General features: G+C 36.7%; 1 protein-coding gene across 1 annotated transcript in view; it reads left to right on the top strand.

The window, feature by feature from the left end:
* LOC133572093 (transcription factor SOX-6-like) overlaps positions 1-17,463 on the top strand; it is a 267,348-nt gene that overhangs the window by 86,737 nt on the left and 163,148 nt on the right. Inside the window, exons 3-4 of the mRNA XM_061924788.1 lie at positions 13,324-13,540; positions 16,665-16,881. Coding sequence (XP_061780772.1) covers positions 13,325-13,540; positions 16,665-16,881 — 433 coding nt within the window. The 5' untranslated portion in view covers position 13,324. The remainder of the gene's footprint in view (positions 1-13,323; positions 13,541-16,664; positions 16,882-17,463) is intronic.

Here is a 17,463-nt window from a genome sequence, read left to right as displayed (position 1 = left end):
TGGTACTTCTGTGTGTAGATAAAAAAATAATAGCTTTTCTCCTGAAGAACAGGGAAAAATGTAAAAAAAAAAATCTCATTTTGATCGCAACATTAAAAAAAGTTAGTGACATGGTACCAATTCCCAGTAGCTGTGCAATGGATACCAGTACTAAACGGTACCACTTTTTGGTACTTCTGTGGTGTGGATAAAAAATAATAGTTTTTCCCCTGAAGAGCAGGGAAAAATGTAAAAAAAAATTAAAATTGGTACTGTTGAGTAATTGGTACTGTACCGGTCCAAATGTGAAAGGTACCAATCCCTAGGGTACCAGTGGTTCTATCATATTCACAATTACGTATTCACGTGCTTGTAAACCTGCAGAATTGTGGTCATTTTTGGCTGTTTGCGGGGAAAAACACTGCCCATTCGTAAAATGTATCTCCGAAAATCGTCCGTTTCCTCGCAGATAACACGTCTCATCTCTTCTCAGGTGTGTTTAGAAATACGTGTTCATGTGTAATACCGTGTGGCTAGGGAAGCATTAGCGCTCAACTCTGTCACAACTCTTTAGCACAAGTTAAAAATACCATTGTGAATTGTAACTGGAATTATGCAGATCCCCTGAAGAAAATCCCCTGAAGAGCAGGGACACCTGCGAAAACAGGCTTGTTGGGATGAAATAGCCTCTGTTTTTTTTCCCCCGACCTAACATATATTCCGCTCTACCCCCCGGTATTGAGCACTGTATAACGGATAAACCACAGAAACCTCCCACAGACCAGTTATGGCCACAAAGTACACAAATTAGTCCTATCCCTTTAAGAAAGTACTTCTAATCTCAATTGGTTAGGTGGATTAAAGGCACCTGTCACACATTGTCCTCCATTCAAACCACTACAGATTGTAGACCTGCACAAGACTGGAAGGGCCTCTGCACGCCGTTTCTTTTGATGTCAGTGGAAACCCTTTTAGTTGCACCAATGTCTGGTATCGTCCTCATTTCCGGCTGCTTTGGCCTGCACGGCGAGGTCATGACTATTCGTGCCTTGCCGCGGGTAGGGTCAAAGGTTAGCGGAGCGACAACAAGGGGGAGAATGAGCTCCCTCCACGGCCGCGGAGCTGATGGACAGGAGGAAGAACACCGTGACAGAGTCAGCTCTGGAAAGTCCTGCTCAAAAAGACAAAATGTAAAATAGAAGTACAAATTTAACATATTTTCTCTTGGATCAGAGGACATATATATGTAAATATAGGAGGTTGGGTCTTGGGCGCAGTTGGGTGTTCCAACAGGACAATGACCCCAAACACACGTCAAAAGTGGTAATGGAATGGCTAAATCAGGCTAGAATGAAGGTTTTGGAATGGCCTTCTCAAAGGCCTGACTTAAACGTGTGGACAATGCTGAAGAAACAAGTTCATGTCAGAAAACCAACAAATTTAGCTGAACTGCACCAATTTTGTCAAATGGAGTGGTCAAAAACTCAAGCAGAAGCTTGCCAGAAGCTTGTGGATGGCTACCAAAAGCGCCTTATTGCAGTGAAACTTGCCAAGGGACAAATATTAACATTGCTGTATGTATACTTTTGACACAGCAGGTTTGCTCACATTTTCAGTAGACCCATATTAAATTCATAAAAGAACCAAACTTCATGAATGTTTTTTGTGACCAACAAGTATGTAATCCAATCATTCTATCACAAAAAAATAAGAGTTGTAGAAATTATTGGAAACTCAAGACAGCCATGACATTATGTTCTTTGAAAACTGCTGTCCAGTTGTTATATTTTAATTTATTATAACATTTCTGAGTCTCTTTGTCAAAAATAACATGAAGTTGCAAGGCAGTCCAAAACGTAGTGTGTTGTTTAAAGGCCTAATGAAACCCACTACTACCGACCACGCAGTCTGATAGTTTATATATCAATGATGAAATCTTAACATTGCAACACATGCCAATACGGGTTAGCTTACTAAAGTGCAATTTTAAATTTCGCGCGAAATATCCTGCTGAAAACGTCTCGGTATGATGACGCCTTCGCGTGACGTCACGGATTGTAGAGGACATTTTGGGACAGCATGGTGGCCAGCTATTAAGTCGTCTGTTTTCATCGCAAAATTCCACAGTATTCTGGACATCTGTGTTGGTAAATCTTTTGCAATTTGTTCAATGAACAATGGAGACAGCAAAGAAGAAAGCTGTAGGTGGGAAGCGGTGTATTGCGGGCGGCTGCAGCAACACAAACACAGCCGGTGTTTCATTGTTTACATTCCCGAAAGATGACAGTCAAGCTTTACCATTGGCCCGTGGAGAACTGGGACAACAGAGACTCTTACCAGGAGGACTTTGAGTTGGATGCGCAGACGCGGTACCGTGAGTACGCATGCAGCTGCGGCTTCCAAACATTTGATCGCTTGCCCGTACGTGCGTGCCGCTATGTGCATGTCACGTACGTAACTTTGGGGACTTTGGGGAAATATATGTGCTGTATGAACTTTGGGGAGGTGAACGGTACTTTGGGCTGTGGGATTGAGTGTGTTGTGCAGGTGTTTGAGTTGTATTGGCGGGTTATATGGATGGGAGGGGGGAGGTGTTTGTTATGCGGGATTAATTTGTGGCATATTAAATATAAGCCTGGTTGTGTTGTGGCTAATAGAGTATATATATGTCTTGTGTTTATTTACTGTTTTAGTCATTCCCAGCTGAATATCAGGTCCCACCCGCCTCTCACAGCATCTTCCCTATCTGAATCACTCCCACTGCCCTCTAGTCCTTCCCTCTCACTTTCCTCATCCACGAATCTGTCATCCTCGCTCAAATTAATGGGGAAATCGTCGCTTTCTCGGTCCGAATCGCTCTCGCTGCTGGTGGCCATGATTGTAAACAATGTGCGGATGTGAGGAGCTCCACAACCTGTGACGTCACGCGCATATCGTCTGCTACTTCCGGTACAGGCAAGGCTTTTTTATCAGCGACCAAAAGTTGCGAACTTTATCGTCGATGTTCTCTACTAAATCCTTTCAGCAAAAATATGGCAATATCGCGAAATGATCAAGTATGACACATAGAATGGACCTGCGATCCCCGTTTAAATAAGAAAATCGCGTTGCTTTTACGACCTTGCTGGCCAGGCGATTGATCTTGTTTAATTGGAAGCTGGCTCGCCCCCCATCACACGGCCGTTGGATTAGAGAGGTTCTCTACAATCTAAAACTGGAAAAACTTAGGTTTTCGCTAAAAGGCTCGGTTCAAGCATTTGAAAGCTCATGGAGTCCTTTTTTGCTGTATGTCAACTCTCTTGACCTATGCCCAGACGCAGATGAGGAATAATCTCCCTTTTATTTATTAGTATTATTTTATTCTATTTTTATTTTATTATATATTATTATTATTATTATTTAATTTTTATTTTATTATTATTATTATATTTTTTTAATATATATCTGTCTGCCTCTGGCCTCGTATGTGTGTGTGTGTGTGTGTGTGTGTGAGAATGTGTCTGTCTTTGTCGTCTTACTTGTTATATAATTGTGCCATTTGTCCCTCGTTAGTGGGACCTGAGTGGGGTGGGAGGGTGGGTGGGTGGTTTGGGTTTTAAGGGAAAGGGTGTGAATCATTTACTGACTTTAAAATTGTACTGTTTTGACTTGCACTTTTTTTCTGTCTATTTGAAAATGCCAATAAAAAAAGTTGGAAAAAATAAAATAAAATAAGAAAATCGCATTTCAGTAGGCCTTTAAGGTGTGTCGGTTCAGTCTTTGCTAAATGTAGTCCTTCGTTGCGCCCTAAAAAGTGTTAATACTGTAAGCATCGTACTTATTATTCATCAGCTGTTTGATTGTAACGTGCACTTTAGTTGTAGTTTTCACGAACAAATTTGTTGAAATCGCCATGTGAAATGGCTAATGCTAATCATTAGCATGTTAATAGAAAAACCATCAAGCTAGCACATTTTTTGGCAAAATGGAGCCTTGCTTTACATTTTAGTGGAGCGTTTTTTGAGTCAATTTCTTTGTTGGCATTGAAAATTGCAACATCTGAGTAGTTTGGCAGAGTCCGCTCTCAGTGCTGCTGGAGTGATCGCCGACTGCCGAACTGAACTGCGTTGGTACTCAGGTACCTAAGTTGGGTCTTACGTGAACGGGCGTCCGGGATTAGTACCGGACTACTTCTGTTATTGATCGCTATACAGGTCGGGTTCCTCACATTGGCCACCAATAGTCGCACAATCAAGCAAAAACTGGCAAAAAGCTGTTGGAAGGTTACTCCGACCTCGCGAGCGAAGGCGCTGTCCGGCCGAGGTGAGACCAGAAGGGACACACAGTCCAGGTTGACTGAGGTCTTCAACGGTTGCCTCAATGGCTCACTGTGCAGCAGATACATGTGTGAGGAGCGCGCTTGTGTTGCTGTGCCAACACAAACCGGGAGCACAAGGCAGGGTGTTGGTCCCCTGGTTGCGGGGGCTCTGTGGTCTGGGGGCGACACCTCCGCACCAAACACATGTTTACGCCCACTGTACAAACGTCGTATTCATTTCCCCCCCCCCCAAACATTCCTTTCCTTTGATTGAGATTTTTCCATCTGAGAACTAATGGAGGCAGCCAACGCCATGTTTGCTTCAGGTGTTCAGCCAATGAGAGACGGCCTTTGTCGCGCACTTGCACAATTGTCTGTTTGTCGGGTGAGAGTGCGCTTGTGTAATTTTTCATATTCAATCCAATGTAATGCATTGTTATGTAACCTTCATTAGGATTTAAATTTGTCAAATGTAAACATGTGTGCATGTTTTTTGTACAAAACCAGTGAAGTTGGCACGTTGTGTAAATGGTAAATAAAAACAGAATACAATGATTTGCAAATCCTTTTCAACTTATATTCCATTGAAGAAACTGCAAAGACAAGATATTTAATGTTCGAACTGAGAAACTAGATTTTTTTTGGGAAATAATCATTAATTTTGAATTTAATAGCAGCAACACATTGCAAAAGAGTTGTCACAGGCCTTTCCTTTTAACAACACTCAGTAAACGTTTGGGAACCGAGGAGACCAATTATTGAAGCTTTTCAGGTGGAATTCTTTCCCATTCTTGCTTGATGTACAGCTTAAGTTGTTCAACAGTCTGGGGGTCTCTGTTGTGGTATTTTAGGCTTCATAATGCACCACACATTTTCAATGGGAGACAGGTCTGGACTACAGGCAGGCCAGTCTAGTACCCGAACTCTTTTACTAAGAAGCCACGCTGTTGACTTGCTGAAATAAGCAGGGGCGTCCATGATAACGTTGCTTATGTTGCTCCAAAACCTGTATGTACCTTTCAGCAATAATGGTGCCTTCACAGATGTGTAAGTTACCCATGCCTTGGGCACTAATGCACGCACCCCCATACCATCACAGATGCTGGCTTTTTAACTTTGCGCCGATACCAATCCGGATGGTTCTTTTCCTCTTTGTTCCGGAGGACACGACGTCCACAGTTTCCAAAAACAATTTAAAATGTGGATTCGTCAGCCCACGGAACACTTTTCCACTTTGCATCAGTCCATTTTAGATGAGCTCGGGCCTAGCGAAGCCGGACAGCGTTTCTGGGTGTTGTTGATAAATGGTTTTGGCTTGGCATAATAGAGTTTTAACTTGCACTCACAGATGTAGCGACCAACTGTAGTTACTGACAGTGTTTTTCTGAAGTGTTCCTGAGCCCATGTGGTGATATCCTTTACACACAGATGTCGGTTTTTGATGCAGTACCGCCTGAGGGATCGAAGGTCCGTAATATCATCGCTTACGTGCAGTGATTTCTCCAGATTCTCTGAACCTTTTGATGCTGTTACAGACCGTAGATGGTGAAATCCCTAAATTCCTTGCAATAGCTGGTTGAGAAATGTTGTTCTTAAACTGTTCAACAATTTGCTCACGCATTTGTTGACAAAGTGGTGAACCTTGCCCCATCCTTGTTTGTGAATGATGAAGCTGCTTTTATACCCAATCATGGCACCCACCGGTTCCCAATTAGCCTGTTCACCCGTGGGATGTTCCAAATAAGTGTTTGATGAACATTTCTCAACTTTCTCAGTCTTCTTTGCCATTTGTGCCAGCTTTTTTTAAACATGTTGCAGGCATGAAATTCCAAATAAGCTATTATTTGCAATGTTTTCCAGTTCGAACGTTAAATATCTTGTCTTTGCAGTCTATTCAATTGAATATAAGTTGAAAAGGATTAGCAAAGCATTGTATTCTGTTTTTATTTAAGATTTACACAACGTGCCAACTTCACTGGTTTTGGGGTTTGTATCAGCCATATCTCCACCAACACACACACTGTAAAAAAGTCAGTAGATTTTACAGTAAAAAGAATGGCATTTCAGTTGCCAGAATTTAACCATTTTAAAAAGTGGAACCATGTTACTATTTACAGTAATGTAAAAAATGAAAAATAACTAAATTGAAACAATCTGTATATTTTACAGCTTGATCAGTGGTGCCGTTTTTCCATTTACAGTAATGCACCATCAACATTTTTTTTGTAGATCTTACAGTAAAAAGAATGGCAGCTCAGTCACTGGAATTTTACCATAAAAAAGTGTTTCATTTTTTTCTTTTACAGTAATGCACTGTAAAAAAAAAAAGAATAAAAACAAATCAACTGTAGATTTTACAGTAAAAAAACTGGCAGTTCGATCAGTAAAATTTTACCATTAAAAAAGTGGTACAGTTTTGCCATTTACAGTAATATAGCGTACAAAAGTACCAAAAAAAAAAAAACCTGTACAATTCACTGTAAAAAAATTACAGTGCTTCAATGTAAATTAAAAAATTGGTACCATTTTTATTTTTACAGTAAAATGTTCAGTAAAACTAGCTGCCCTTTTGTTATCGTAAAAAATTGTGATTTTATTTTTGCAATGCAGAAGGAGGTGTGCGTGTATTTCTGTTGGTGTGTTTTTTTTTTGCTTTATATAATCACACATTTATTTTTTCAGGCAAGCTACACAGCAGGTCTGCCCGATTTACATTTATTTATTTATTTATTTATTTATGTATTTATTTATTTGTTTATTTATTTATTTATGTATTTATTTATCTATCCATCTATTTATCTATCTATTTATCTATTTAATGATTGTCATTAACATGTATTCTAATCAAACGAGTGACACATTTATAAGAATATTTAACATTTGAAATTAAATATTTTTTCACGGTCACTTGTTGCTAGGCAGATTTCAAACTGTGTCTCGCCACCAACCTGCAATATTTTGACATCATTATGATTATTCATGACATTATTAGTTTTCTCGCTGTAGTAAGGACCCCAGCGTGTACATATAAGGTCCGGTGAAAAATACGAAATTTTCGTAGCCCAGACACGAAACCTCAAAATTTACGCAAAGTTTCCAGGAAGTTGGCCGTTTTGGTTTGGACCAACGACTTGAGGGCAAAAACCAGTGATGATGACTTTGGGGGGGTCGGGCACTTCACCTCCAGCTGGTGTTCCACTGAATGTTTCTATTTTGGGTGACAGCGGCGGCGGAGAAGAACAGTGCGGCGTGTGTGCGGACACATTCCGTCTGTCTGACCTCTGACGCCCCCCCCCCCATCTAACGAGGGTCCACATTGACCGACTCACAGGAGGATTTTCCCTTGTCAGCTTTTTTTCCCCACGTAACAAGCACTAACGCTGGAAGTGATTGTCCACCGATCGCCACGCTGCAATGTCTCACTCTGCAACCTCCATGTTTGTGTCTACGTCCTCCGAAGTTGTGACACAGTGAATAATCCGCATCATGGAAAATTTCTCTTCGATGTCAGCGTACGCATTTTGCTCTCACCTTGTACAATTAGCAATGGCTAACTTCTTTTGACACTTTTACGATTGTTAAAATGTGACTTCAAACGTTGACTGTAGACCCAGTGAAGCCTAATACAATCTGACGGACGTAGTTTGACACTGGAACAGATCATTTTGATTATTTCCTACAGTGAAATACTGACTCTAAATATGAACAAATCAAAAGTCAGCCAGCAATTAGAATTAATTATGTTTGGCGTTAGTGGTGTCACCTACAGTACTATTGTAATATTTAAATAACTTAATAATGATTTTATATATATATATATATATATATATATATATATATATATATATATATATATACATATATATATATATATATATATATATATATATATATATATATATATATAAATATATGCGTGTGTGCATATATATGTGTATATATATATATGTGTGTATATATGTATATATATGCGTGTGTGTATATATGTGTATATATATGTGTATATATGTATACATGTATATGTATATATATGTATATACATATGTATGTACTGTATGTATGTATGTATGTTATGTATGGTATATATGGTATTTATGTATGTATATATGTATATATATATATATATATATATATATATATATATATATATATATACTTATTTATACATATACGCACATACATTTATATATATATACTTATTTATACATATACGCACATACATATATATATATACATACATATGTATATATATATATATAGATACATATATATATGTATATATATGCGTGTGTATATATATGTGTGTATATATATATATATGTGTGTGTATATATGTATACATATATATGCGTGTGTATATATATGTATATATATGTGTGTGTATATATGTATACATATATATGCGTGTGTATATATATGTATATATATATATATATGTGTGTATATATGTATATATATGCGTGTGTGTATATACCTGTATGTGTATATATATGTGTGTATATATGTATACATGTATATGTATATATATATGTGTATATATATATTTATATATATATATATATATGTATGTACTGTATGTATGTATGTATGGTATGTATATATATATATATATATATATTTACATATATACATAATATACATATATACATACATACAATGATGCTCTGTATTAATTAAATAATTAATATATATCGCATAATATTTGTATTCATAATTTTTTTTAACTGATTTATTTCTAAATCATGAAATACTTGATGTATTATTCTTTTTTTAATCATTGAACTGATCATTGGTTAAATTAAAGGTATGTGTGTCCTTTTTGCTTTTCTTCTCACCACATCTTCTTCTCGTTGAGACCCGGCCAACGAGTACGACAAATCCACAAAAAGTCCTCTACGTTCCCACTCGCTTGCCACCACGCCGATGAGGTCTTTGTCCTCCCGCTGCACGAGTGGCAGGAGGAACCTGGCGGCTGAATGCTGCTTTGTGTGCACTTTTTTTTTTTTTTCCAAGAGTAGGGGCCTCTCATCTGTCACAGGTCCTTCTCCGTAACCCCACAATGCACCATTGTTTCTGACGAGTCGCCGGGTCCCGGGGCAGACTTGGTTACGCTTTCTGCGGCCCTCGCAGAAGACAGCCGAGAAGTTTCCAGCTAAATCGCTGAAGGAAGGGAAAAAAATACAACAAATGGGATCACTCATCTTCGCTCATTAATGATAAGTGACACAATTCATAATCGAAATAAATTACAAAGACTTCAAATAATCCCAAAATCAAAACAGTATCACGTTCACTCACACAGATGAGTCATTTCATTCATGCGATCGCTCCTCTTGCCATCTCGCAAAAACACATAACAAGAGTGGAAATATTCCACCAAGTCGGACAAAATGCAATAAAACTGTAGAACAAAACGTTTCGTCTGATGAATGCAATCACTCCTCTCTTGAACAGCTGTTGAGAGTCAACCTCTTCCTCAAAATACATAATCAGTACGACGCCAAACAAGACTGGAAATATTACACCAAATCGGACAAATAACAGTGAAACAGTAGAATAAAATGTGTCATTTTATCAATGCAACTGCTCCTCTCGCAAAATCTTATTGACAATCAGCCCCTTTCACAAAATACATAATTAGTACGATGCAAAACATGAGAAATTGCTGTAGAAAAGTGGAACAAAATGTGTAATTTTATTATTCAATCACTACTCTTGCGAATAATTATTGATAGGCACCCCCTTTCTCAAAATACAAAATCAGTACAAGCCAAATAAGACTGGAAATAATCCACCAAATTGGAAAAGTTACAGAAAACAGTAAATTAAAATGTGTCACTTCATCAATGCAATTGCTCGTCTAGCAAATAGTTATTGATAATCACCCCATCCCACAAAATACAAAATCAGTACAACGCCAAACAAGACTGGAAATAATCCACCAAATTGGAGAAATTACAGTAAAACAGCAGATTAAAATGTGTCACTTCATCAATGCAATTGCTCCTCTAGCAAATAATTATTGATAAACATGCCATTCAACAAAAAAAAAAATCAGTACGACGCAAAATAAAACTAGAAATAATCCACCAAATTGGAGAAATTGGAGTAAAACAGCAGAATAAAATGTATCATTTCATCAATGCAATTGCTTCTTTTGCAAATAATTATTGATAATCACACTGTTCCACAAAATACAAAATCAGTATGACCCGGAATAAAACTGGAAATAATCCACCAAATTGGAAACATTGCAGTGAAACAGCAGAATAAAAAGTGTCCCTTAAACAATGCAATTGCTCCTCGAGCAAATAATTATTGATAATCAACCCCTTCCACAAAATACTAAATCAGTACGAGCCAAACAAGACTGGAAATAATCCACCAAATTGGAGAAATTACAGTAAAACCGCAGAAAAAAATATTTCATCAAATTAATGCAATCACTCCTCTCTCAAATTGCTATTGAGAGTCACACCCTTCCACAAAGTACATAATGAGTATGACGCCGAACAAGACTGGAAATATTCTGTCAAATCAGAGAAATTGCAGTAAGAGTAGAGTAACGTGTCATTTCATTATGCAATCGCTCCTCTCGCAAATAGTTATTGATAATCACGCCCATTTACAAAATACATAATCAGTACAATGCCAAATAAAACCGGAAATATTCTGTCAAATTAGTCAAATTGCAGTGAAACAGGAGAATAAAATATGTAGATTCAGTATGCAATCGCTCATCTAGTAAATAATTATTGAAACACAAAATCAGTACAATGCCAAATACAATAGGAAATAACCCACCAAATTGGAGAAATTTCATTGAAACAGTAGGATAAAATGTGTAATTTCGATATGCAATTGCTCCTCTCTAAAATACTTATTGATCATCGCCCCCTTCCACAAAATAAATAATTAGTAAAACGCCAAATAAGTCAAATTAGTAAAATTGCAGTAAAACAGTAGAATAAAACGTGTCATTTGTATATGCAATTGCTCCTCTAGTAAATACTTATTGATAATCACGCCCATTCACACAATACAAAATCAGTACAATGCCAAATAAAATTGGAAATAATCCACCAAATTGGAGACATTTCAGTGAAACAGTAGGATAAAACGTGTCATTTCGATATGCAATCGCTCCTCTCTCAAATACTTACTGATCATCGCCCCCTTCCACAAAATACATAATTTGTAAAACGCCAAATAAGACTGGAAATAGTCTGTCAAATTAGTTAAATTGCGGTAAAACTGTAGAATAAAACGTGTCATTTTGATATGCAATTGCCCCTCTCTCAAAAACGTATCGATAATCACCCCCTTCCACAAAATATTTGATCAGTACAATGCCAAACACGACTGAAAATATTCTGTCAAATTAGTAAAATTGCGATAAAACGGTAGAATAAAATATGTAATGTCATTTTGCAATCGCTCCTCTAGTAAATAATTATTGATAATCACGTCCATTCACGCAATACAAAATCAGTACAATGCCAAATAAAATTGGAAATAATCCACCAAATTGGAGACATTTCAGTGAAACAGTAGGATAAAACGTGTCATTTCGATATGCAATCGCTCCTCTCTAAAATACTTATTGATCATTGCCCCCTTCCACAAAATACATCATCAGTAAAATGCCAAATAAGACTGGAAATAATCCACTAAATCAGGGAAATTGCAGTGGAACAGTAGAATAAAACGTGTCATTTTGATATGCAATTGCTCCTCTCTCAAATACTTACTGATAATCACCCCTTCCACAAAATACATGATTAGTACAACGCCAAACACGACTGGAAATATTCTGTCAAATTAGAGTAATTGCCGTAAAACAGTAGAATAAAATATGTAAATTAATTATGCAATCGCTCCTCTAGTAAATAATTACTGATGATCACGCCCATCCGCAAAACACAAAATCAGTACAATGTCAAATATAATAGGAAATAACCCACCAAATTGGAGACATTTCAGTGAAACATTAGGATAAAATGTGTCATTTCGATATGCAATCGCTCCTTTCTAAAATACTTATTGATCATCGCCCCCTTCCACAAAATACATAATTAGTAAAACGCCAAATAAGTCAAATTAGTAAAATTGCAGTAAAACAGTAGAATAAAACGTGTCATTTTGATATGCAATTGCTCCTCTAGTAAATACTTATTGATAATCACGGCCATTCACGCAATACAAAATCAGTACAATGCCAAATAAAATTAGAAATAATCCACCAAATTGGAGACATTCCAGTGAAACGGTAGGATAAAACGTGTCATTTGGATATGCAATCGCTCCTCTCTCAAATACTTACTGATCATCGCCCCCTTCCACAAAATACATAATTGGTAAAACGCCAAATAAGACTGAAAATATTCTGTCAAATTAGTAAAATTGCAGTAAAACTGTAGAATAAAACGTGTAATTTTGATATGCAATTGCTCCTCTCTCAAAAATGTATTGATAATTACCCCCTTCCACAAAATATGTGATCAGTACAACGCCAAACAGGATTGAAAATATTCTGTCAAATTAGTAAAATTGCAATAAAACAGTAGAATAAAATATGTAATGTCATTTTGCAATCGCTCCTCTAGTAAATAATTATTGATAATCATGTCCATTCACACAATACAAAATCAGTACAATGCCAAATAAAATTGGAAATAATCCACCAAATTGGAGAAATTTCAGTGAAACAGTAGGATGAAACGTGTCATTTCGATATGCAATCGCTCCTCTCTAAAATACTTATTGATCATCGCCCCCTTCCACAAAATACATCATCAGTAAAATGCCAAATAAGACTGGAAATAATCCACCAAGTCAGGGAATTTGCAGTGGAAGAGTAGAATAAAACGTGTCGTTTCATCACGCAATCGCTCCTCGTGTGTGTGTGTGTGTGTGTGTGTGTGTGTGTGTGTGTGTGTGTGTGTGTGTGTGTGTGGTAGTAACAAAACAGAGTCCATTCTCATTACCGTAATGAACCTAAAGCGGGGCCGCAAGAAACATGACATATTTTCCTGTTGCCCCCACAGAATGATGTCTTCCATGCGAGTGTCGCCTCCCTTTCGCGCTCCATCCGAGGAAGCGGACGACGACGACAACAACGCTGCCTGGGTGGACGACGAGGGTCCCAGGGAGACCACGTCGCCCTCTCCTCCCGACCAGCCCCGCCCCCTGGACGAGCTGCAGCCAATCAGGGAGAAGCGAGGGGCCGCGGACTCGTGGGAGGATGTCGGCTCTTCCACCATGGTGAGGGGCTACTCTGGAACTGCAGCTCATAAAACACTCATGAAACACACGCAGGAGCAAGATCTCATGCATAGTGATGCACACACACACACACACACACACACACACACACACACACACACACACACACACACACACACACACACACACACACACACACACACACACACACACACACGCTGCAGGCACTGCTGAAGGCAGCCCCGCAAGGGTCCTCCTCTGGAGACATTGACCCTTTGCTGCTTCTCTGCTCGCTGAGTGTGTGAGTGAGAGCAGAAGATTCTGGATTGAGCTTCTTCTCGCCGGGTCTCCCAAATACATACCGCGGGTCACTACATTAGGTACATGTAAACATAGAGAAACCTGAGAACTATTTTCTGCAGGTTTAGTGCCAGGAAGTTACAGCTGTGGTCTAAAGGGGGTTGGTCTGACTACGGTCCCTTTTTTTTTTTTTATATCCAAAAAAGTGCCAGGTGACTTTTCCTCTTTTAGCCTCAATTTCTTTATTTTTCATTTCTCTTCTCACTCCATGCAGAGAATCAGACAACCAAACGTGATAGTTGATATTGTTCCCTGACTGGCTGTTAGCACGAGAGCCTTTGTTCATGCAACCAACCTTGCTTCGCAACTTCCGAAGCAAGGTTGAGATACAATTATTGAACGTTTTATCAAAAACTATTTGTATTATATCGCGATATATATTGATGTTGTTTTACTGCCAGCCCTATTATATTTTGTGCACTGTGCATTACTTAGTGCCCTACTTCCGAAGTTCATACATTTTGACACTGTAAATAAAAGTCATTCGATTTTTTTACCGTAAAATTCTGGCGACTGAGCTGACTGTGTTTTTTTTGCCGTTTTGCTATTTTTCAAGAAAGCAATGTAAAAACAATGACCGCTGCTTTTACGGTAAACAAAAACAAAAGTGGAAGCCAGAGTTATAAACAGTAACCTACTCAGTGGCCTAGTGGTTAGAGTGTCCGCCCTGAGATCGGTAGGTTGTGAGTTCAAACCCCGGCCGAGTCATACCAAAGACTATAAAAATGGGACCCATTACCTCCCTGCTTGGCACTCAGCATCAAGGGTTGGAATTGGGGGTTAAATCACCAAAAATGATTCCCGGGCGCGGCGCCGCTGCTGCCCACTGCTCCCCTCACCTCCCAGGGGGTGATCAAGGGGATGGGTCAAATGCAGAGGACAAATTTCACCACACCTAGTGTGTGTGTGACAATCATTGGTACTTTAACTTTAACTTTAACTTTAACAGTGGTACAGTTTTTCCATTTTCAGTAATCCGGTGTAAAAATCACAGTAAATAAAGTCACAGTAAATATATATATATATATATATATATATATATATATATATATATATATATATATATATATATATATATGACAGTAATGCTTATATGTAAATATATATTATATATATATATATATGACAGTAATGCTTATATGTAAATATATGTACATATTTGTAAATACATATATATGTAAATAAATATATATGCATATATATTTACTGTGATTGTATATTTATTATATAGTATATATATATATATGTATGTATATATATAAAAAAAAAAGAAAAAAAAAAGAAAAAGAAAAAAAAAAAGAAAAAAAATATATATATATATACAGTATATATATATATATATATATATATATATATATATATATATATATATATATATATATATATATATATATAAAATAAATATAGATTATCACCCCCATCCGCAAAATAAATCAGTACAGTGCCAAATAAGACTGGAAATAATCCACCAAATTGAAGAAATTCCAGTGAAAAGTACAATAAAATGTCATCTAATGATATTATTTATATATATATATATATATATATATATATATATATATATATATATATATATATATATATATATATATATATATATATATATATATATATGTATATGTATATATATATGTATATACATATATATATATATATATGACAGTAATCCTTATATGTAAATATATATTATATATATATATATATATATATATATATATATATATATATATATATATATATATATATATATGACAGTAATGCTTATATGTAAATATATGTACATATTTGTAAATACATATATATGTAAATAAATATATATGCATATATATTTACTCTGATTGTATATTTATTATATAGTATATATGTATATATACAGTGTATATATATATATATATATATATATATATATATATATAATAAATATAGATTATCACCCCCATCCGCAAAATAAATAATCAGTACAGTGCCAGATAATACTGGAAATAATCCACCAAATTGGAGAAATTCCAGTGAAAAGTACAATAAAATGTCATCTAATGATATTATATATATATATATATATATATATATATATATATATATATATATATATATATATATATATATATATATATATGCGTTTTCTTTATTTTCATGACTATTTACGTTGTCGATTGTCACTGAAGGCATCAAAACTATGACACCTGTGAAGTGAAAACCATTTCAGGCGACTACCTCTTTAAGCTCATGGAGAGAATGCCAAGAGTGTGCAAAACGGTAATCAGAGCAAAGGGTGACTGTTTTGAAGAAACTAGAATATAAAACATGTTTTCAGTTATTTCACCTTTTTTTGTTAAGTACATAACTCCACATGTGTTCATTCATAGTTTTGATGCCTTCAGTGACAATCTACAATGTAAATACCGGTAGTCATGAAAATAAAAAAAACCTATTGAATGAGAAGGCGTGTCCAAACTTTTGGCCTGTACTGTATATGATATGTATATATATAGAAGTAGTGTCAAAGCGCTTTGAGTACCTTGGAGGTAGAAAAGCGCTATACAAGTACAACCCATATATACATATATATATGTTTTTTTTACAGTAGTCGCAAACTTTCTCTTGTCTCCTTTTAATGATGAAATGCAACCATTGGAGTTACTGTAGTCTTTCCCCGACTATCTAGTGTGGTAAATGCAATACACACTCAGCTTTATAAGCGTTTTGAGCGCGCTTAAAAGACTTAAGTGTAAGCATGAGGGGTCAGTGTGTGGTTGGACTTGGTCAAACATACATCCTGATCTTCATCCTTGTCTCCTGTCAGGACCACGACGGCGCTAAAGGATGCTCCGCCTACTCCTACCGGGCCAACTCCGCCTCCCCGCCCAAGCCGGAGGAGTGTTCCCGGGGGGATCGCGGCGAGCAGACTGTGTCGGGCGCCACCTTCGGCACGCCGGAACGCCGCAAAGGGAGCCTGGCGGACGTGGTGGACACGTTGAAACAGAAGAAGCTGGTGGAGATGACCAAGACGGAGCAAGACGGTAAGAGAAGCTTTCATTGGCCGTTGCTGTGGATGCTTGGCTGTGATTGGGCGAAGGGGACCCCGCCTCTGGGATAGACTCCAGCTATGATGCTGAAGATAGTGGATGGATCACAAGGACCCTTGCCATTTCAAATATGACTTATTTAAAAAAAAAAAAAAATTAACAAATGTTATCTAAAAAATCTTATTGAAAACATAAGAATAAAATGAAGGATTCATAAATAAAATGGAAATACTGAAATATTCAGTTAATACGGAGCCCCTAAAGGGACATGGGGGAAAAAACATTTTTTATAATTTTTTTTTTTTTTTGTTTGTTTTTTTAGACATGTATCTCGTGCGCACGAGAAACTTTCTCGTGCGCACAAGAAACTTTTTATAAAGTTATGAAAATATATATATATATATATATATATATATATATATATATATATATATATAATTAGTTTTTTGTTTTTTTTTAGACATGTATCTCGTGCGCACGAGATAGTTTCTCGTGCGCACGAGATACAGTACATGTCTAAAAAAGATATATATATATTATTATTATTTTTTTTTTTTTTTTTTAGACATGTATCTC

The sequence above is a fragment of the Nerophis lumbriciformis genome, linkage group LG29, assembly GCF_033978685.3.
Source record: "Nerophis lumbriciformis linkage group LG29, RoL_Nlum_v2.1, whole genome shotgun sequence".
Taxonomy (NCBI): domain Eukaryota; kingdom Metazoa; phylum Chordata; class Actinopteri; order Syngnathiformes; family Syngnathidae; genus Nerophis; species Nerophis lumbriciformis.
The sequence above is the reverse complement of the archived record's forward strand: the minus strand, read 5'-3'. Positions and strand labels throughout refer to the sequence as shown.